Below are 22,184 nucleotides of genomic sequence, written 5' to 3'. Positions count from 1 at the left end.
AGATTATGCAGCAAAGTGGCTATGAGTTTATGCTTTGAGTTCAGACAGTCTGAATTTGAATCCTGACTTTACGTCCTCCTAACTGTATGTGACCTGAGTTAACTCTCTCTAAACCTTAGTTTTCTTATCAGTAAAGTTAGGATTTTTAATAGTACTTTCCTAATAAGATAGATGTGGGATTAAATGGGAAACTTAATGTAAAGTCCTCATGCCATGTGCCCCTAAATTAAAGTTGTTATTATTATTACTCTTATTATCTTGACTTAGAGATTGTTGTTGACCAGAGGCAATAATATTTACTGTTAACTCATTTTCTCTGCTACAGTTCCTGTTGGATTGATCCAAATAAGCAATTTTAATCTAGTTACATTGAAAATTAATCTAGTTACATTAACAGAAGGTTCATGGTTTCCCATTAGATGGTCAAAAACAAAAGTCAAGGCATTAGAACTAACACATCTCTAGTTCATAAAAATAGATCAATAAGTTCTTATTCAAATTACTGTTTTCTCCTGTATCAGTCTCTAGTCTAGGAGAACATCAAATCCTGCTGTAGATTGAATGTTTGTCCCCTTCTAAACTCATGCTGAAACTTAATTGGCATTGTAACAGTATTAAGAAGTGGGGCCTTTAAGAAGTGAATAAGACCTGAGGGCTCTGCCCTTATGAATGGATTAATGCTGTTACAGGGTGGTTGGGCTCCTAATAAATGGGTAAGTTTGGCCCCCATCTGCTCTCTGTCTCATGTACTTGCTTCCACCTCCTGCCCTTCTGCCATGGGATGAAACTTGACAGATCCTGGTGCCATGCTCTTAAACTTCCCAGCCTCTAGAACTGTGAGAAATAATTTTTTCCCTCATAAATTACCCAGTCTATATTCTTTTATATTAGCAGAAAGTGGACTAAAGCCCCACAGGTAAACAAAGACACGAATTAAATTATCTGGAACAATCCATAGATCTCTTTATTAGAAACAATCCACAGGTTTCCTCTAGACTCTTAAGAAAATTGCCCTCTTGATATAAACTCTGAATACAATGCCTGCATTTAACTTGGGTTCTCTCCCATTGGTGTGAGATTGAAAGTCTGTTGGCTGTCTGTATTCTGTTGTTAGATCCATTTTTTGAGAGACTATTTGGAAATACGTTTCTTGGGGAAAGGTTGTATATATAAAACGGTCAAACAGTGGAACAAGCTGGGTTTCACTGTGACTTCTCTGGAATTTTAAGTCTCCAACCCTGACCTGAACTCTAGACCATTCAGCTTCCTACTTGACATCTCCACTTGGATATAAAAATGGCACCTCAAAAGGGACAGAGTTGAACTCCTGATCTTCCCATTTCAAACCTTATTTCCCACAGCCTCCCCTACTCAGCTAATGCCAACTCATCTCTCTAGTTGCTGGGGCCGAAAATCTTGGTGTATCCTTGACTCCTCTCTTTCTCTCATAGCCCTTATCCAAGCCATGAACAAAATTTATTGGCTCTACCTTCAAAATAAACCCAGAATCTGTCCTGACATCTTCTCATTACCTTCACTGGTCTGAGCCACTACCATCTCTTGAACTGAATTTAATGATTAGGCCAAGTTTTCAATATGCAAAAAGATCTGAAGCTGACTTTAAAGATTCAGCCTAGTGAAAGCAAAAATGCTCAGATTCAGAATGTATTAAAACCTTTCTTTCTTTTCAAGGGGGGACAGCAGAGAAGAGAAAAGACAACTTAGTGATCTGGGAGAATGGTAGCTTCATTTAGAAATGGCCATGAGTCTTTTTAAGAACTGACATGCCTAATACTCAACTCAGAAGTTGCTGGAATTGCTGCAATGCATATGTCCTTCCATCACTCCAAAACGTTGACTATTTTTGCTTTGTACGTAACGATGTTACGGAAATGTTTTGGTTTGGTTGTTGTCTTCATGACTAAGCTGCTAATGAGGAGGACAGGTAAAAAGGGTTGAGTTCCAAATCTAGGTCGGCTCCACATAGGATAGGGACAACATGTGTACAGGAGCGAGACAATGCATAGCCTGGATCAGGTTATCAGAAGCTGGAGATGTCTGTGGCAATATTTGGAATCCTTTACAAGCCGACTTTGCCGAGGGCATGGAAAGCAGAAGAAGACTTGAGCCAATGTTTCCTATACAATAAGTGGAATAGCAGCCCTTGTTAACACCTGAGCTACTGAATCCATGTTTTTCTAATATATGAATAAAATCATGACTGAAAAGACACCTCATCCTCACAGTAAACAAACAAGACAAAAACATTTTCCTCCAAGCACCTCGCCTCTAACATCAGACCCTGACTTCCTCAACTCCATTGATCTTCACTTCAATTCCACATTAATTAATCAGTCATTCTTATGGTCATACCCAGACCTTAGTAATACCAGTGACTGCTTCATCTCTGCCTCTCATTGCTGTCTATCAGAAATTCCAGGTTCTGGAGAAGGCAGAATGGGATCAAGAATATCAAAAGGCACTGATCTACCAGCGCAGTCTCCCTGCTCTGGTCTGCCATGTCACCTGCTTTACTGTCACCAGGTTTGACTCTCTGTTCTCTATCATTCTTCTCCCATAGTGATATTACAAATTGAAATTCTGGCTCTCAACCAGGCTTCCAGATCATGTACATCCATTGCAGCAATGGCACACACATTATGATCCCTAATTTCCATCAGCTCTCCATGTTGCCCGGTCATCCACCCAGGTGTCTCTCTCATCAACTTTCTCCACAGCAGCTATTTAAAACCATCTCCACTCTCCTCAGATTACCTAACCCACCACTTCAGTTCCCTCACTCTCAAGCATATGTCTTTGCCTCCTACTTGGTGGGGAAAATAGAAATCACGAAAAGGGAAGTGGCCCAACTCACTGCCACCACACGCACAGATTCCCGCTGCAAGTGCACGCGTCCTTTCCTCCTCCCATCTGTCATGTGGAAGAGGTGTCTCCTCCTGCCCAAGCTCATCTCCTTGCCCTCATGCTCTGCATCCTCCTGCCTCCCTCTCCACCTCCTCTGGAAGCTGACTGCGCCATTAGCCCCCCTCTTTCCGGTATCTTCACTACCTCTTTCACCCTTCTTCCTGCTCTTGCCAATTAACATTTAAACATATCTGCTATCTCAGAACAGAAACATAACAAACAATGGAAAACCACCAAGACCTCCTTTACCTCCCCTTCCAGCTAGCATCCTCACTCTCCAGCTAGCACTTTCCAGCTAGCATCCTCACTCTCCTTCTCAGTCAAACTTTTCCAAGGGTGACCTCCACTTGCTGCCCCTATTTCCTCACTTCTTATTCAAGGCATTTGTAATCGCTTTGCTATGCATCCAGGGGACACTTTTGGTTCTTGTCTTACATTACTTTTCAATAACACTTGTCCCATCAGTCATGCTCTTGTGCTTAAAATATTCTCTTCTCTTGACTTTGTGAAAATAACACTTTCCTGATTGTTTGTTTGTATTTTCACCTCTTTAATATTTAATTGCTTCTTTCCAGGAATCCTCTTTCTTAACCCATTATGATATGACTCAGGACATCATGGTATGTCCTTCAACCTCATTTTTTGTCTATACACCCTCCAAAGGAAATGTCATTCACTCTCATTATTTCATGAACAACTGCTCTCAAATCTATGTCTTTAAGGACATATATACATAGCAAACACACACACACATACTATATATATATATATATATATATATATATATATTCTCCATGTCTCTGCTTTATGTTTTCCAAGATGTTCAAAGCCATTGTGTCCCAAATGAGCTCTCACTTCCCCCCACAAGCAGATTTCTTCTCTCCTCCTTAAATCTTGTTGTCCCAGCCAGACATTTAGACATCATCACTCTGCCCTCTTTCCCAGGCATCACATCCAAAAAGTCACAAACTCCTGTTGTTTTTACTTGTCAATTACCTCTTGCTTGAATCCACTCATTTCTCTTCATCTCCAGGGATATCATTTTAATTGCAATCACCATTCTCTCTCCCTGAGCTACTGCCTAACTCATCTTCCAGCCCTGTTCCCATCCATTCTCAAACCAGAGTAACTTCTGAAGGGCCAATGGGACCCACTGATTCTCCAACTCAAAATATTTTAATGGCTCTCCAAAGCCAAATTTTATTCCCCAGAAAGGTTCACAGGGGTCTTCAGTAGGCTCCAGTTGACATTGTCCCCTTCTGTTCATCTTTAGCTTCTGTTCTTTTTTCTGTGACTATATATTACTTGTGCTATTTTAAAAGTTCTAGTATGTGGATTGGCCAGAAGGAGATGCAGAGGAGATAAGGAGTCATCAGAGAGGAAGGGGAGGACCAGGAGGCCAAGAAATCATAGAAACCAGTGAAGGGTGACACTTTAAGGAAACGGGGATGTCAGTATTATACTATGCCTCGGGGAGGTTAAATTCCTTGAAGGATGAAAAGAATCCCTTGAATTCAGACATTTGAAAATCCTCAAGATCATTAATAGGGAAGTCTCTGAAGTTTCTAAGGCAAAAGTCAGAAGACAGTGAACTGAAGAGCTAGGAGCAGCTGGGGCAAGGAGGCTCTTCAGAGAATGCTACTTCTCTGATATGATGATTTCTGCAGTGGGCATGATCAACTGATAGGGAGTTAGGAAGGAAGATTAAGACTAAATACGCAGAAGTGAGAGGGAATTGCCAATGTCAGAACTTATAGCTTCTGGAGAAGTCAAAATGAGATCACCATTACAGAGGATGGGAAAGGCCAGGAGAAGGAATACTCAAAGACCAGAAGGAAGATGTTTAGACTGAAGGTAACTACGGGTAAGTTTGTAGGTGTGCGACAGGAAGTTGAGATTTTTTCTGGCTTTAACTTCATTTTTTTAAATATCAAAGGCAAGTTCATGTGAGTAATATCCCTACTTAATGCAGACATAGGGTTACTGTTCATAATTTAACATGGAAATATTTTTAAAGCAATAAAAGATATGCACCATCTATTAGAAAACAATTACCTTAATTATATAAATAAGCTTTCCATGAAATAATTTTGTTTTGGTTGATAACTTTACTTTGGGAAATGCTAAGAATTTGTGTAATCTGATGCAAAGCTGTTAAATCTTAACAAGTAAGAAAAGTTCAAAATTGTTTAATATAAGAAAAAAGTCAAACAGAGAATTATCTAAATTATACCCATATTAAAAATGAATAATTAGTTCCACAGTATTCCTTAACATTAGAAAAAGTATAATTTCTTAATGTTATGTTTGCCTTTATATTTATCTATCTTCCAAAATGGGCTCATTATTAGAAGAAATTTGAAACCAAAGACAAGCCAATATTTAAAATACATTTTTGGATATAGAATTCATCCCTCATGTGGATAAAATTAGAATAGATATTATCCAGAAGAGATGAAGCCAAAGAATTAAAAAGGAAAAAAAAAAAAGAAACAAAATCCTTTTGTTGAGCCATTTTCCCAATTTTATTTTGATTTTGGTTCGGCTTTCAAAAGCAGATTAATATAGAAAAAATAAAGTACAAGGCTGGAAAGAAGAGCACAATTTTTCTTCTTCGATGTCAAATAAATAGCTTTCCCTGCTCCTACTAAATTGGAACTAAGCTCATAAGGATGAAAATAAATGACTAATTTCTTGAGAAATAACCTTAAGTGAAAGATTCTTTTGGTCCAATAATTGCTTTTTTCAAACTCCCGTTGACTTAACCTCATTCTCAAGGCCTCCTCGGCCTTTCCTTCTATTCACCCTGTTGATATCAAGTGCATCTTAAGAGTCTGTCTTGTCATTTGCTACCAATTTAAGGAATGTTTTCCTTGTCTCATATAATTTTTTGGAAGGCATATGTCAAATGTGGTTGTTATTTCTTTTTTATAACTTATTTCTAACAGAACTTGTCTAAGACCTTTAAAAATGGAGCCTAAAAAATATTACAGTAAAATTTCACAGAGTAATGTTTCTACCCACTCTGAAAAAGTCCCCTGATAATCCCCTAACATTTTAATAAGCAACTAGATATTAATTTTAGTCTTTTTGCAAAAATGATATAAAACGATGCTTTTCAATTTCATCTATATGAGAACTTCACATTTCAGTGAAAGAAACGGAATGAGTTTTAGAACAGAACGATCCTTCTTCCTCCCTGGCAAAGACTGTGTTCATTTCAGAGCCCATCTTACATGATTTTTGCCAACTTAGGTTTTCAGAGCTTCAAGACTGGCCCTAAGCAAGGTATTCAGACAGCAATTAAAAATATATATATATATAAGCAGTGGAACCTGTTTCTTTTTTCCCCAGACAAAACTTACTTCTTCTATGAAATCCACATATATGTGAACATACACATGTAAGATAAAATGGAACATCTGAACCCAAAGTGGGGCACAGGGTCGTGGAACTTTGCTGTTCCTTCTTGTTCCCCATAGAGATCCTTGAAGAACCTTCTCCAACTCCATGATACTCTAAAAACTGTTCATCTTCGTAATAGGAGTGGGGCCTAATCCTTGGTCTCCTCACCTCCTGGTTTCCTGGAATGTCTTTCTCACCACATAACACCTCCCCTTGCTGCTCACTCCTATCTGGTAGCCTACTCATGTTCCATTCATTACACACGGGTCTGCGCAATCTGCACTTACTCTTCTAACAATTGCCCCATACCACTGCACCATAGTCCCTGAAGCTCCCATTCTCTCATTGAGAGTCTCAAGTCGATGTTTGGAAGAACACAGTTTAAACACATTCCTACCGAGTTTTAAGTGGCTGATAGCCTTGCTTAATCTTCCCAGATTTAAAATGAATGTTTACAAATTTTAGAGAAGATAGTTTTCAACCAAATCTTTAATTTATGAAGTTTCAAATTATGTGACAATATCACATGTGCGTTTCAGGCAGCCTAGTGAAATGGTTCTATTCAGGAAGGTCTTTTGGGGCCCTCTAAAATATACATGAAGAGGATCATCGTTTTTATGTTTTACTGACTCGTCTGAATATTCTCCCTGGAACATTGGAGTGGATTGCATCTCTAAGCCTTTTCCAGGACCAACCCAGAGTTCCCGTTGGAGATTTAATAAAGTCGTTCCCTCAATACTGATCTTACTTTAATATCAGTTTGGATCTGGGGCACTGAAATGGCTTATTCATGCCAATACTTATTTAGTGTTAATATAGCTGTCTTCAGTGCACATCTTATACTTCTGGCAAGATTCTTTAAATAATTTTTTTTTCTCTAGTACATCTTTTGGATAAGTTGGGCAGGTGGACAGGTCCTTTTTCCTTTGTTCTATCAGGTAAAGATGTTGCTGATCAGCTGTGATGTGATGTTAAAGGCACCATGAGGAAAACACAGTCTAGCCCTGAAGGAGTGGATGGGGGAGGGAAGAGGCATGAGGAGGGATCTGGAGGCCAGTGGCCCAGGGGACAGTGCTCCCAGAAGTCCATCTGTCTTGTGCTTGGATGCATCTTTACATCTGCACATAATGCTACCTCTGCCTGCAACACTGATGGACTCTGGTCTATCAGAACAATTCTTTGTTCTTGTTTGACACTAATTCAAATGTTCTATGTATTGGAGGTAACATTTATAAAATATTAAACCTGTACATTTTTTCGTCATCACCGAAAATGACATTCCCCTGCCCAAATTCATCATTATAGACCCAGGAAAGGCAGAGGGGTTAGAGAACCTTCAAGAAGGAAGAGAATAATAGGAACAATAGCTGACACTTCCATAGCGAGTGCTTACCATATATCAGGCACTACTCGAAGTGCCTTATAGGATACTGATTCCTTTGAAGTTCTCAACAAACCTAGCTAAATTTTATTATTAACATTCCAATGTATAGATAAGGAAACTGCAGCATAGAAAGATTAAGCAACTTGCCCAAAGTTGCAGAGTTTGGCAAAGTCAGGATTTGAACTCAAGCCCTAGATTCCATGCGCTTATCTGCCATGCAGATGGCCTCCCTTGGCGTAGGTGTCCACACAGAAGAAGCTGGACTGGCCTGGTTCCTGGATGCCCGGTGTTGGCATATTCTGAGGCATAGCTGGTCCTCTCTGGGCCTTTGGCCGTCATGCTTATACTCTGTAGTCCCAGCCATGTGCCTTCATGTTTGCAATTGTTCCCCTCAATGGAGCCTGTTTGTTTCTGCAAACCCTCCCTGTGGGTCCATGGGTGCATGTGGCTCCCCTCTCCCCTGCATGCCACATGCAGTCTTTGAGGGCACCAGGACCTACCTGAGCCTCACCCTTCTAGGTGCCTGCCTTGACCCACAGTGCATCATTGCTCCTGCACCATATTGGACTCGCAATCAAGCACATCTGGGGCTTCCCCTGAAGGCTGGACCACATACTTTCATCTTTGCATCTTCAGGGGCTAACACAGAGACAACTCAATAAACAGTATTTTGAAGTTCAGATGCTTGGTGTATTTCAGCTGCAGCAACAAATGAGGCTGAGAAGATTTAAAAACCACTCCTCGGAACCTTTCACTGATTTCAACTCAGAATCCTTAAAAAATATCCTTGAATAATTCTCTGGTACCCAGTGAAACTTATTAGTCACTCTTTTGCCTGGACACAATGTCTCTGGGTGTCTCTGGTTTGATTTTTCTCACACCTTTACTTGTACACTGACTTGATCTTATCACACATGCTCTCTTTCAAATATCTTTAGCTTCTTCAATAAGGTTATTCCTAGCGCCGACACTAGAACCATACTGCCAAAGAATATGTCACCTGCTGACTACTTTCTCTCTTGTCCCTTGTATCGCAGCTAGGTCCTCTAATTATCCACAAGATCAACTTTCCGCCCCCTCCTCATGTTGTTCACACACACACACACACACATACACACACACACACACACACACACACACACTTCTTTTCAATTACTTTGGTATAGAACTTTGTCAAAAACATCCTGGAAATCTACATGATGATCTGGCGGGCTCCTTTTGGCATTACCGGTTAGCACATTTCATGAATTACCAGAGCACACATGACCAGGAATACTATTTTTCTCCTTAAACGTTATTGCTCAACACATATGGCAAAAGGACTTAATGTTGCATTTCAGCAGGATACACTCACAACGGGCATCCTATTTATCATGGTCCCATGGTACGCTAAAGCTCTCGTGGGTTAGAACTAAACATCTCTTTTTCAGCATATCATTTTACTGTGACATAAGCAGCTACTGAGAAAATTATCCTACTTATCATGAAAGGAATAAGTAATAGGAATAATTTTTTCAAATTATTTCAGTAAAGTCGAAGGGTATAAGAGGAAAGTATCAGTGCAATATGGCTTTTCCAACTTGGCAGGGGCAGGTGGAATCTGTGATGAAATTGTTACCTTAACAGATTGGCTTTCTCCCTTGCCTGGCCGTGCTTTTTGAAGTTTTTCATATACCACAAAATACATAATAAAGGGTAGTTCAATTTACTCTGAACCCCAGCTACATGGCCATGACATATTTAGAGATGACTCTGGGGTGCATTCTCAAACACGGTGCATGTTTTCTAAATTTACAGTCTGATTTATTGCTGCCAGCTATGACTGCCAAAGGCTTCTGACAGTGTGGCCAGTTTGTGGTGTCCCTAAAAATCATCAGCAATTTGAAAACATTAGCACCCGGCAATAGTCATACTTTGCAATGATTGCCTGTATTTATCACCTTACTTTTCCAGGGTACAAACTGAAAAAAAATCAAGGAGGGAAATTAAACTTCTCTAGCAGCAGGGAAAATACAGCATTGGAAATAAAATGCATTGTAGGAACTCAGCCCCTCCCTGTATTCTTCAAAATTAAAATAAAGAATTTAAACTCTGTGGCTTATGTGGCTACATAGAAGAAAAATACTGTAAGTATGCATCTCTCCTCAAATACTTTTTATTTTGTCTTCACATTTGAAGAGTATTTTGATATTAGGATATTATGGTTATGTGTGGGACAAAAAAATGGGGCGAATAGTTCATTGCTTCATTCAACAAATATCTGCTATGTTCTGCTCCATGGCAGGCACTGAACTAGTTCCTGGAAATGCAGGAGTAGACAAGAAAGGCTTGACTTCCACAGGGGTTTTGCAGTTTGCTGAGATGCACAATTATGTTGTTACAATGGGGAAGAGATGTGCAAGTCCTGGGTGACTACAGACAGCAAGGTAAAGGCAGGCCTCCCTGAAGAGCAAGAGCGAATCTGAAACCTGAAAGACGGTTATGAACAAAGCACTGTGTAACATGGGGATTTGGAGAATATTCCAAGCCAAGGAAGGACAGTGGTGAAAGTTCCACATGGTGCCACCTTACAGGGATTTGCAGTGAGTGCAGCACCAAGGTGCTGACCAGAAGGTGAGTGACATCCAGGCCCTGCTCTGCTTTCCAGCTTGGACATCCCAGAGTGTCACTGACAACTCACAAAAGGACACAAAAGTAGCAGATGATTGCCAAGACAAGTCCTATGAATGCATTGATTTGAGTCCAGGATAAACTGTTTTAACCTAAAAACTCTAAAATGTAATGATTGAAATAATCTAGAAGGTTGTTTTCCCTGGTGTAACATTATACGTGCATGTGGTCTAGGGCTGGTAGCATCGCTCTGCCACCTTCATTGTGCTGGCCAATCTCAGTGAGTCCAAAGCTGCTCCAAAGGCGCTATGCCTCGGCCTTCTGGGATAGAGATGGAACCCATGAAGCCACAGGCATCCCTTACATAGGGCAAGAAACACAAATAGCACGCATCACTTCTTCTCACTTCCCATTAGTGAGAAGCTAATCACACGGCCACACCAAGACTCAAGGGAAGCTGAGAAGCATCTTCTCTGGCTGGCTGCCATGTGCTATCATCAAAGACGGGAGGGTGAAGGTTGGTGGACATCCAGGAGGCTGTGCTATGAGGAAGGATGAGGGGCAAGAAGTGAGATAATGATGGAGAGGTAGGCAGGGGGCAGAACATAAAAGGGCTTATTTAAAGCAACAGGAAACCATGCTAGTGTTTTCAAAAGAGCAGTGACAGATGTATGGATATACGCTTGCAGAAAAGACTATCACAGAGAAGGCTTGATTAGGGTAGATACAAGCTGAGGTTTCTTAGCGATTCTCTCATTTAATTCTCAGATGTCCTTGTTTACCAACAGCCCAAATTCTGCATGCAGAAGACACCTATCTAAGTCATAGGGTCTCCGAAGAAATTGCCTGAAAGCTCTGATTTTAATGGAAAGTTTTTCTGTAGTTGTGGATGGAAACCTGAGCTATCCTATATTGTGCAGCTTTCCACCTTCAGCGACTTTGTGACGTGGCTCTGAGTTTTCACCAGGTCACCCAGGCCCGACAGAACACACGACCTAAGGTGCAGGGGTTGCTGCACCAGCACATCCGTACTTGTAGACATCGTGTGGCCCTGCGTCCTGGCCGAGCCACAGAGAGCAAAACCACTCTCAAGGCCAGCACAGTCCCACCAGCAGGCCCTTGGAGGAGTGTCAGATCCCGCCACGGACACAGGACCCATCTACACAGCTTCTTGGCCCTGAGGAGATAGGCTGCTGAAGCTGACACCTCCAATTCTGTCTACAGTGGAAAGCAGAGAGGCTGAGAGCTGAATACCTGCTGTCTAAGTTGGTTCAATGCACAGGAATGAGGCTTTAATCCAGGGAGGTCAGATGTGAGAAGAAGCAACTTAGAACGTCACCCATCTCACACCTGTAGCCTGAACTTGACGATTCTACTCCTATAATAACGACAACAGCTGCAGCAACATTCAGATGCCCCCACTGTGAGGCGGGTGTGTTCTCTCTCTGAACAATGTGAGGGTGAGGGCACCGCGCCCTCATACAGTCAAAAACCCACATATCGCTTTTGACTGCCCCACACTTAATGACTAATAGCCTACTGTTGCCCAGAAGCCTTAACAATAACATAACCAGTCAATTAACACCAAGTTTGTATATCATGTGTATTATATATTGGTTTCTTAAAATAAGAGAGGTTTAACAGAGGATAACATGTTATTAAGAAAGTCATAAGGAAGAAACAGCCTGTCCAACATGGCAAAACCCTGTCTCTACTAAAAATACAAAAATTAGCCAGGCATGGTGGCAGGCACTAGTAATCTCAGTTACTCGGGAGGCTGAGGCAGGAGAATCACTTGAACCCAGGAGGCAGGGGTGGCAGTGAGCCGAAATTGCACCACTGCACTCCAGCCTGGGTGACAAGAGTGAAACTCCCATCAAAAAAGAAAAAGGAAAGAAAAGAAAATCATAAAGAGGAGAAAGTGCATTTACTATACATTAAGTGGAAGTGGATCATCATAAAGGTCTTCATCCTTGTCATCTTCCCGTTGAGTAGCCTGAAGAGGAGGAGGAGGAAGAGGGGTTGGCCTTGCTGTCTCAGGGGTGGCAGAGGCAGAAGGAAATCTGCATAAAATTGGATCCATGCAGTTCAAACTCATGTTGTTCAAGGATCAATTGTATATATATTTAGTACATATACACAGTTGAATACATATGAGTGTGTATGTGTGTGTATACAGAAAGGTATTTCATCTTTCCTATAACTCTTTGAGGAAAATATTATCATCCTTATAGAACTGATAAGGACGCAGAGCCCAGGAGTACTGGGTGACCTGGCAGCAGAACTCGGGACCAGAATCCAAACCCAGATCTGCTAACACCAAACACACATTCATTTCCCTGAATCCTGTCTTTTTTACTTCATTAAATAAAAAAGATTTATCCGTTTTCTAAACTTGATCAGTGAGAGAACTTGGGGACATCTTCCTAAATTATACTAATATGTAAACATATTTCTATTCCATCTAAAATGATTTTTTGCAAAACCCATCTAAATTTGCAAACAAGTCACTGCTATATCCTATAAAAAAGTACATTAGAAACCTCTGATGTTTTTATTCTTGAAAAATGGCCTGTGGCGGCTTTAGTGCCTGTGAGCTGCAGGGTTCTTACCTTTATGGTTCACTCTCAAATCATTAGTTTTATGGTAGGACATAATGTCTTTAGGATTTCAAGGAATACGAAAAATACAGTTAAGCCATATTAGTGGTTTTGACTTAATTAATTATAATAATTACTATCAATTGATTAATAGTGTTGGTTAATATTCAATTGTTAATTTAATTGAATAATTATCAGAGCAGAAACTTGAAATGGTGTTGAAACACAGAGGATGGACTTCATAAACATCAAACCTAAAGAGTATAGCTCAGTGGTTCACGACTAAGCCTCAAAGGTATAAATCAAGATTTGCCCTGGCTTTGCAGGGAATGTCGCTTAAGTCAGGCTCTCGAGTTGCCTTTCCAGATCCTCAACTGCCCCCTGTGAGGATTTCTGGGACTCGTAGGAGTGTAACTGAAAACAAATTTTGATGCAAGAAAGGTCATATTCTTCCCGAGGGATAATTTGTTGTCCACACAATTCCACTGTAAAAGACACCAGCATCTCTGCTGCCTCTCTGGGTCACAGCGAGGATGCTCCCATCCTCATCTCTGCTCCCCTGTGACCACACGGTCCCATGCTGCTGTCACTCAGAGTGAGACCTATCGCGGGCGCCATCTTGGCCACACATCTTCGATGAGCGTTTCTTCACTTCTTTGATAAAGACAGTTCATTCCCAAGGAGGTTTTTGTTTTTACTTCTCTGCATGCAAAATGGCATGAATGAAAATATCAAGTTGATATTCTGGCAAGTCATTTCCTAGGCAAGTGATTGTCTAAGAAAAAATACCTTAGAAATTTATTTTCACAGAAATTTGATCAGATTTCCACAATCAGAAAATCATGGGTCTAGAGAAAATATCAGTGTTTTCAGTCATTAGTGTGTATATTTTATGTTCTTATAATAAGCAGAGGTATAAATACAGACTATAAATACAGACTAAGGCATCAAACCGAACGATGGTTTTCATTGCTGTAAATGGAACATTAGGGTGCTTTTCTAATTCCCTCTCTCTGCCGGGATTCAAACTTTAAACGCGGCTCATAAAGAATGATAAAATAAACTTTACAAATATTTCTCTTACTTTTGCTCCTGGGTAAACAAAGATGGAGAGAATCAAGTGCTTTTTCCACAAGCGTATTGTAAACGAACACAGCATCCGCAAGCCCTGACTTGTTAACCATAAGGACGAGCCATTGTGCTCCATCACTCTGGAGCACCTAGAGTTGTTCTGATTGAAATCTGCATAAGCTGTAATTAATTTGATTTTAATGTAACTTTTTTTTAGCTCCTGTATTTTTATTTCCGAAGACATTGCAAAGAGGGACATCTTACTCCATGGCGATGGGTTGAGAAACACAAAGAACAAAGCTCCTAAGAATCTAAGATTTTTGTATTTTTTTAAATAACAAAACTGGATTAATCCTGAAGAAATCGAAAAAAAAAAAGGAGTCTTAGAAGGGAATATTAATGCATGCATGTTTTTGGTACATTAGAAACTCCAACGTACTAATTCAAGCACTGTTTACTTTTTGTATATAACAGGATTGCTATTTTCAAGGGAAAAACAGAAGATATTTTCTGAGTGCCAAGAACTACTTACTCATGAAGTCTGAAATACCATTATTATTAGTAGTAATTCTTACATTTAGCATCTGTGAATAACTTCTTATACGAGAACACTATTTTGGGTCAGCTGAAGGCTAAAAATAATGAGTTGGCTTTCTGCCTTTGTGTATTGAGTCAAATAGCTGCCAATTAATATAATGGATATTTTTTTGTTCCTGTGATACATTTCAGAAAATGGGAACAAATAGTTGTTGATGTTTCATAATTTCCAATGGAAAGAATATATTTCTCACAAGTTTAAAGACTGACTGCACTCTAAGTAACCAAACAACTACAAGAAGCTGCTGGTGTATTTCTGTGGTTTAGCAAAAGGGCCAAGTCGGAAGGAAAAGACATTCCCAGCATTTTCTAAAGCTAGATAAATACAGAAACGAAATATAGATGAAAGATGGAACTGCTCTCTGTAGCATCTGCCAGATTCCTCGACTTTTTGGCACGCTGATTGAATTTGGCAAACGTACCCAGTAGCAATCTTTTCCATTAAAAGGAGCAGCATATACTTTATTTTACCATACTGTTTGTGTATTTTTGACCCTCCCAAACTCTCTTTTTTAGAAGGCAATTATTTCTACAGAGTTGGCTGCAATTACATTTATTTGAAACAGATCATTTATCAACAAAAAAAGCTGCGGGGCACAGCTGCTGTTGAACAGATCCAGTGGACCTACGGCTCGGCAGGAAAGGGTCTTTCTTTGAAACCAAGAGATATTTTAACATGTGCCCGCATCATCTTATGCCAATCTGACGCTTTTGATATCCAAACCTATTTAAATGTGGAGGAACCCTGGACTGTTCAATTTAGGCGAGATAAGCTACCCAGCTCTGTCGTTTTTTCTATTTGTGATCAGAAAAACTGTAACTGAGTCCAACATTCCTAATTTTGGTAACATGATGATGTTAAGAAAAGGAATAACTCTCCCGTCCAAAATCAAATTTTTGTGGAATCCAATACTTCTTAACCCTGAATTTTTTTCTGAGCTGGCAGTGATTCTATAGTAAACTTCTGAGGATATATAAGTAACAATCTCTAAAAATATGACACGCGGCAGCAAGTATGAAGCCAATGGTTTCTGGCTTCACTCAACTCAGGAAAGAGAGGCTCACACCTGATAAGCTTTTTATGTAACTCAGAGGACATGACTTTTTGTTTTCAGATTTTTTTTGGTTTCTTCTAAACCAAACAAAAGCAAAATATGAGGGGTGTTCACCTGTTGCTATGAAGTTTTTGACTGCAACATTATGGTCAGGTATTTGGTTTTCAAACAGCCCCAAATTGAGGCAGACTGTATAGTTGACAGTGACTTGGATATATTATTGTTACTAATGTTATTTGTCATCTAGTGCACTCTTTCTTAATCACTAAGTAGCAGCTAATTTAAAGCAGGGTAAGCGTATTAGCTTCACGTGAGTGCCAGAAAAACGCTGTGGTTTAAACATAAAGTTGGGAGCCAACAGCGACAGATATAAAATATCAAGATGTATAATTTGACAAGTTTAAAATCCCCAAACCAACATGGGAATGCTTCACAGGTTTACATGTGCATAAAGTGAAGACTGTTTTGCACAGATTTAAAATGGTGAAGGAGTGTATCTTTTCTTAAACTTAGGTTGACAGTGTAATAGTTCACCTCATATAATCACAAAGTATTTGACAAAAAAGAGCCAACTGTTATTCTGTTTAAATTTCAGGATGCTGAATCCATACCAGCAGCTGGCAGTAGCTGAGTCTGGAATATTTTCAAAAAAAATATAAATGATTACCTTTCACATTTATAATTTACATCGATTTAACTCACAAAGCTTGCCTTATGGAAGAGTTCTTTAATAAAAATAAAACAATAATAATAAATAAAACTAGCCAAAGCTGTCAGAAAGAATTTGTCATTTTCACAAATGAGGTAGAATATTCTACAAGTTAAATATTGGGTAAAATGTCCTCTGTACCTTTGTTTTGAATCTTTATTGATCTATGTGTACATATTTATGTACATCTTTAAAACAAGTGCAATAACAACCTCATAATAAAAGCATATATTTGACTCTAAAACAGCCTAGATAACAGTATGACAAAAGATAATGAATGTCAACTGACCTAAGAATTTCTCACATCAGTTGGTTCAGAAACTTAAATTCTGATTTGTCACATTTGTGCGCATCTTTTGGAATGCCTTTCCAGCATATCATGAACGCCTTTGACTGCCCTTGTGTTCCACCTCCAGTGGCAAGTCTTGGAAGCCATCTTGTAAAATATCACGTTTCCTTGTCCACCACTGATTGGACAAGGGGCGGGTACTTTTCCCAAACTGGGCCAATCAGCTTCCCTTGTCTGAGATTTTTGAACTGAAACTGGGGGTGGGGAAAATATGTGGCCTCTTTGGGGTGGCTGGATGTGTAAATCCAGGAGAAGCTGTAAAGAAAACAGTGGCAAAAGAGAGGAAGTCAACTTGCAGAGAAAGAGTAAAAGGAAACAAATAAGAAAAGAGGAGAGATTACAGATGGAAAAAAGATGCTAAAGGCTTTGGAGCTCAGCACCTTCTTAGGGCTCTGCTGCTTTCTTGCCCGTGGGAATTCTCTTTGGTGCATAAGTTTATTTGAGTTATGTTGCTCAAATATGAGTTATGAAGTAATTTACTGATTTATAGCGGATCCTGCATTGTATCTGTAGGACTTTGGATGCATCACTAAGACTGTCGAGCTAAAGCTTCCCAATCTTTAAAATGGGAGAGTAATGCCTGCACCAGGGGGTTACAGTGAAGATTAAATGAAATAAGGAATAAAGCACACAGGCCACGGGTGAAGGCTTAGTAATTGATTGTTATTCTTTTTAAAATAGATCAATCAATCTGAAATACACATTTTGTAACATATATATGAGCTATTTATATTGGATATTTGCTAGTGTAATTATTAAGCCTAATATTCTAATATTGGATAATTATTCACTTAATGGGTGACTCCAAGTTATCTAATGAAATTTAAAATAAAAATGGGCTTGCTAGCAACTGTTATTACTATGATTATTTCCCTCCTTGTGGTAGAAAAAAGGTTTGTGAATGGATTCTTAATTCTTCCTGTTCCCTTACTCTCTCATCCAATCTGTAACCAAGCCTTGTCTAGGCCACTATGTCTCACGCGCTTACAGCTTACCACCCTCATAGACAGATCAGCTTCCAGTTTTTCTTTTCTTTCCTTTCTTTTTCCCCTCCCCCCGACCCGGAGTCTTGCTCTGTCACCCAGGCTGGAGTGCAGTAGTACGATCTCATCTCACAGCAACCTCCGTCTCCCAAGTTCAAGCAATTCTCCTGCTTTGGCCTCCTGAGTAGCTGGGATTACAGGTGCCTGCCACCATGTCTGGCTACTTTTTGTATTTTTAGTAAAGATGGGTTTCACCATGTTGGCCAGGCTGGTCTTGAAATCCTGACCTCAGGTGATCTGCCTCCCTCAGCCTCCCAAACTGCTGGGATTACAGGCATGAGCCACCACCCCTGGCGGATCTGCTTCCAGTCTTTCTGATCCTGTCCATACACACCTCCAAGAGTGATCTTCTTTTTTTGTTTGTTTTTGTTTAGAGAAAGGATCTTGCTCTGTCACTCAGGCTGCAGTATGGTGGTGCATTCACAGCTCACTGCAGCCTCGACCTCCCAGGCTAAAGTGATCCTCCAACCTGAGCCTCCTGAGTAGCTGGGACTACAGGTACGCACCACCATGCCCAGCTTATTTATTTTTATTTTTTGTGGAGATAAGGTCTCCGTATGTTGCCCAGGCTAGTCCTCTGAAATTCTAGGTGCGTTCCTACCCTATGGCCGCTGAACACTTTCCCTCTGGCTGCAAATTCTTCTCCTCATTTCATCCTCCTTAGCTAAGATGCATCTCTTCAAAGATGCCTTCTCTGACTTCCCTGTATAAAATGGGTTTTCCCTTCATTAGTCTTTATTTGACCCCCTTTGTTTCCTTTACAGCATTCAGTACACTTGGTATTATTTTCTCCATTTACATGTTTTTGACCAGTCTCTTCTTAAATGGTTGAGAGGGTTATGAGAGCCTTGGCCTTGCTCTCTCCTTCTGAATTCTGGGGATGGTGAATGGAAGGACAGGTCCTGCCTATGTGGAGAATCTCTACACTGTATCTTTATTTCATTCCTTTGAAAAAAGGGTGCCGTTGTGAAGAATGTCATTTTCTGGATAGACACTAAGCATACATGATCATTCTTGACCACACTTTCAAGAGATTGTGCCTCCAGTTAGCAATACATATTTTCCTCTGATTACAATAAATTAACAGCCAATATATGGGAATAGATTGGATAACTATTTTTCACAAATAGTTATCAATCTTCTACCATTTGAAAGATTAATTTGTTAAACAGAAAATTCAAAAACATATCAAATTGTCTTTAAGAAGATTCTATAAAGCCATGGGCCATGTCCAGATCAACTAAAAGTAGAAGCCAAAATAATTCCCTACAGTAAAATCTTTGAATTCAAATAAACTGAAAGAAAAAGTCAAGTCAGTTGATTGATTAAAATTCTGAACAGACAAAATATTTATCCAGGTTTTATATCTGAACCCTCATCTGGCATGAAATCAATGGAGTAAAACTAATAATTTAATAATAATTACTAAAGCTAATTGTACATATGCCCTTTGATCCAGCAATTCTGCTCCTGGGCATATACTCAACATCAGTCGGTGCTTATATGCACCAAAATACATGTCCAGAAGCTCATAGCAGCACTATTTTTAATAGACCCTTTTAATATGTAGAGGATCCTAAAACAAAAGATTCATGTTCAAATTATCCTTCATAAATTTCTCAAGATGTTGGATAAGTGCTGTATGATTTGTAAACAATATCTGTGATTACATTTAAGGCAACATGTTATATATTCCCTAGAATAAACTAGAAACTTGTATCTAAAATAAATTAGAAAACCATATCTGGAAAAAATTAGAAACTGGTGTCACAGTTTGTTTTTTTTTTTTAAAAATAAGCTGAAGCTATTTACTGTGGAGTGCAAAGTCTAAAATAAAAACAGCCTATCTGCAACAAATCTGGGCATGAAAATCCTGAAGGTTTAGAAAAGATCGAGCTGAATCAATAGTAATGTACAAACCTTTCCAGTGATCTATAAAAATATACAAAGCTTGAATACAATTGTAGCGGATGCTGTAGTGTGCCACCCAGCATAACTGGGTAGAAAAGCAATGGGCTGATGCAGAGTGGCTCTACATATTCCTCGTTAACTGAAAGGTAACTGTAAAACTTAGCATTGAGGGCTGGGCATGGTGGCTCACGCCTGTAATCCCAGCACTTTGAGAAGCCAAAGCAAGTGGATCACTTGAGGTCAGGAGTTTGAGACCAGCCTGACCAACATGATGAAACACTGCCTACACTAAAAATACAGAAAAGTTAGCTGGGTGTGGTGGCATGTTCCTGTAATCCCAGCCACTCAGGAGGCTGAGGCAGAAGAATCGCTTGAACTTGGGAGGCAGAGATGCAGTGAGCCAAGATCATGCCACTGCACTCCTACCTGGGTGACAGAGCAATACTCTGTCTCAAAACAAAACAAAATAAAAAACTTAGCATTGAAAATTAAGAATATTAATAGCCTGAAGATGCAATAGACATAAATATAAAGATTTGCTTTTTCAAAAAATCATAAAGAATCTGGTTTAAACTTCATATACTATAACTACTACTAACAACAATGTTTAATTCTGCCCAACATGGTCATACCTGTAATCCCAGCACTTTGGGAAGCTGAGGTGGGAGGATCGCTTGAGGCTGAGTTCAAGACTGACCTGGGCAACACAACAAGACCCCATCTCTACAAACAATAAAAAAATTAGCCAGGTATGCTGACACGCACCTGCAGTCCCAGCTACTAGGGAGGCCAAGGCAGACAGACCACTTGACAGGAGTTAGAGGCTTCAGTGAACTATGATCGTGCCACTGTACTCCAACCTGGACAACACCGCAAGACCCTGTCTCAAACCAAAAAAGTTTAATTGGCATAAATTAAGAATATACACCAGCTGCAAGAGCAGCAAGGGGGGTTGGAAAATTGCTAAAACTGAAAAGAGAAATGGAGCCTTTGGGGTGGATTTTCAAAAGAGGATGTGGGAGTTCTAACAGGAAGGGCAGACATCATTCCAACATGAAGCAAGCAAACTCTCTGCCAAGTCCCCTTCCTTTTTGTGCTCTCTCCTATAAAGCAGAGTTTCTCAACCAGGCTTAGTCCTTCAGAAACAACCACAAGCCTAGGAGTCCACACACATTTGTGCATTGGGCACTTGAGCTTTACCTTCCAATGGTGGTTCAGAGAGCAGCCCCTAAACCCACGTTTTCTTGAGTCCTTTCCTTATGACCTGAGTGATTTGGGGAAAGTTATTTAATCTTTATGAAACTCAGTTTCTTTATCTGTAAAACTGAGATAATAACAGTTTCCAACTCAATAGGTTATGGAGAAGATTGAATAAAAGACTCCGTGTGTGACAAGGGTTCCAAGATGGCCGAATAGGAACAGCTCCAGGCTACAGCTCCCAGAGTGAGCAACACAGAAGACGGGTGATTTCTGCATTTCCAACTGAGGTACTGGGTTCATCTCACTGGGGCGTGTCGGACAGTGGGTGCAGGACAGTGGCTGCAGCCCACTGAGCGAGAGCTGAAGCAGGGCGAGGCATCGCCTCACCTGGGAAGTACAAGGGGTAAGGGAATTCCCTTTCCTAGTCAAGAGAAACTGTGACACACAGCACCTGGAAAATTGGGTCACTCCCACCCTAATACTGTGCTTTTCCAAGGGTCTTAGCTAACGGCTCACCAGGAGATTATATCCCGTGCCTGGCTAGGAGGGTCCCACGCCCACAGGGCTCCCTCATTGCAAGCACAGCAGTCTGAGATCTAACTGCAAGGTGGCAGTGAGGTTGGGGGAGGGGCGCCTGCCATTGCTGAGGCTTGAGTAGGTAAACAAAACGGCCAGGAAGCTCAAACTGGGTGGAGCCCACCACAGTTTAAGGAGGCCTACCTGCCTCTGTAGATTCCACCTCTGGGAACAGGGCATAGCCAAACAAAAGGCAGAAGAAACCTCTGCAGATTTAAATGTACCTGTCTGACAGCTTTGAAGAGAGTAGTGGTTCTCGCCAGCAATGGAACAAAGCTGGACGGAGAATGACTTTGACAAGTTGAGAGAAGAAGGCTTGAGAAACTCAAACATCTGGGAGCTGAAGGAAGAAGTTCGAACCCATCGCAAAGACGCTAAAAACCTTGAAAAAAGATTAGACGAATGGCTAACTAGAATAACCAATGTAGAAAAGTCCTTAAATGACCTGATAGAGCTGAAAACCATGGCACGAGAACTATATGACAAATGCACAAGCTTCAGTAACCGATTCGATCAACTGGAAGAAAGATATCAGTGACTAAAGATCAAATGAATGAAATGAAGTGAGAAGAGAAGTTTACAGAAAAAAGAGTAAAAAGAAATGAACAAAGCCTCCAGGAAATATGGGACTATGTGAAAATACCAAATCTACGTCTGATTGGTGTACCTGAAAGTGATGCGGAGAATGGAACCAAGTCGGAAAACTCTCTGCAGGATATTATCCAGGAGAACTTCCCCAAACTAGCAAG

The 22,184-nt window shown here is 40.2% G+C and overlaps 1 protein-coding gene across 3 annotated transcripts in view; it reads right to left on the bottom strand.

Annotated features, from left to right (window-relative positions):
• The window catches only part of ARMC4 (armadillo repeat containing 4), a 192,921-nt gene that overhangs the window by 11,960 nt on the left and 158,777 nt on the right, over positions 1–22,184 (bottom strand). For 2 of the 3 annotated variants that reach the window (XM_017962626.3, XM_017962627.3), the window contains exon 15: positions 16,355–16,960. The exons of the other annotated variant lie outside the window; for it this stretch is intronic. In XM_017962626.3, coding sequence (XP_017818115.1) covers positions 16,694–16,960 — 267 coding nt within the window. In that variant the 3' untranslated portion in view covers positions 16,355–16,693. Of the gene's footprint in view, positions 1–16,354; positions 16,961–22,184 lie in introns of those variants that run through there. 3 annotated transcript variants of the gene reach the window in all.

This window comes from Papio anubis, chromosome 11 (assembly GCF_008728515.1).
Source record: "Papio anubis isolate 15944 chromosome 11, Panubis1.0, whole genome shotgun sequence".
NCBI classification, from domain to species: Eukaryota; Metazoa; Chordata; class Mammalia; order Primates; family Cercopithecidae; genus Papio; species Papio anubis.
This window is presented reverse-complemented; position numbering and strand designations above follow the sequence as displayed.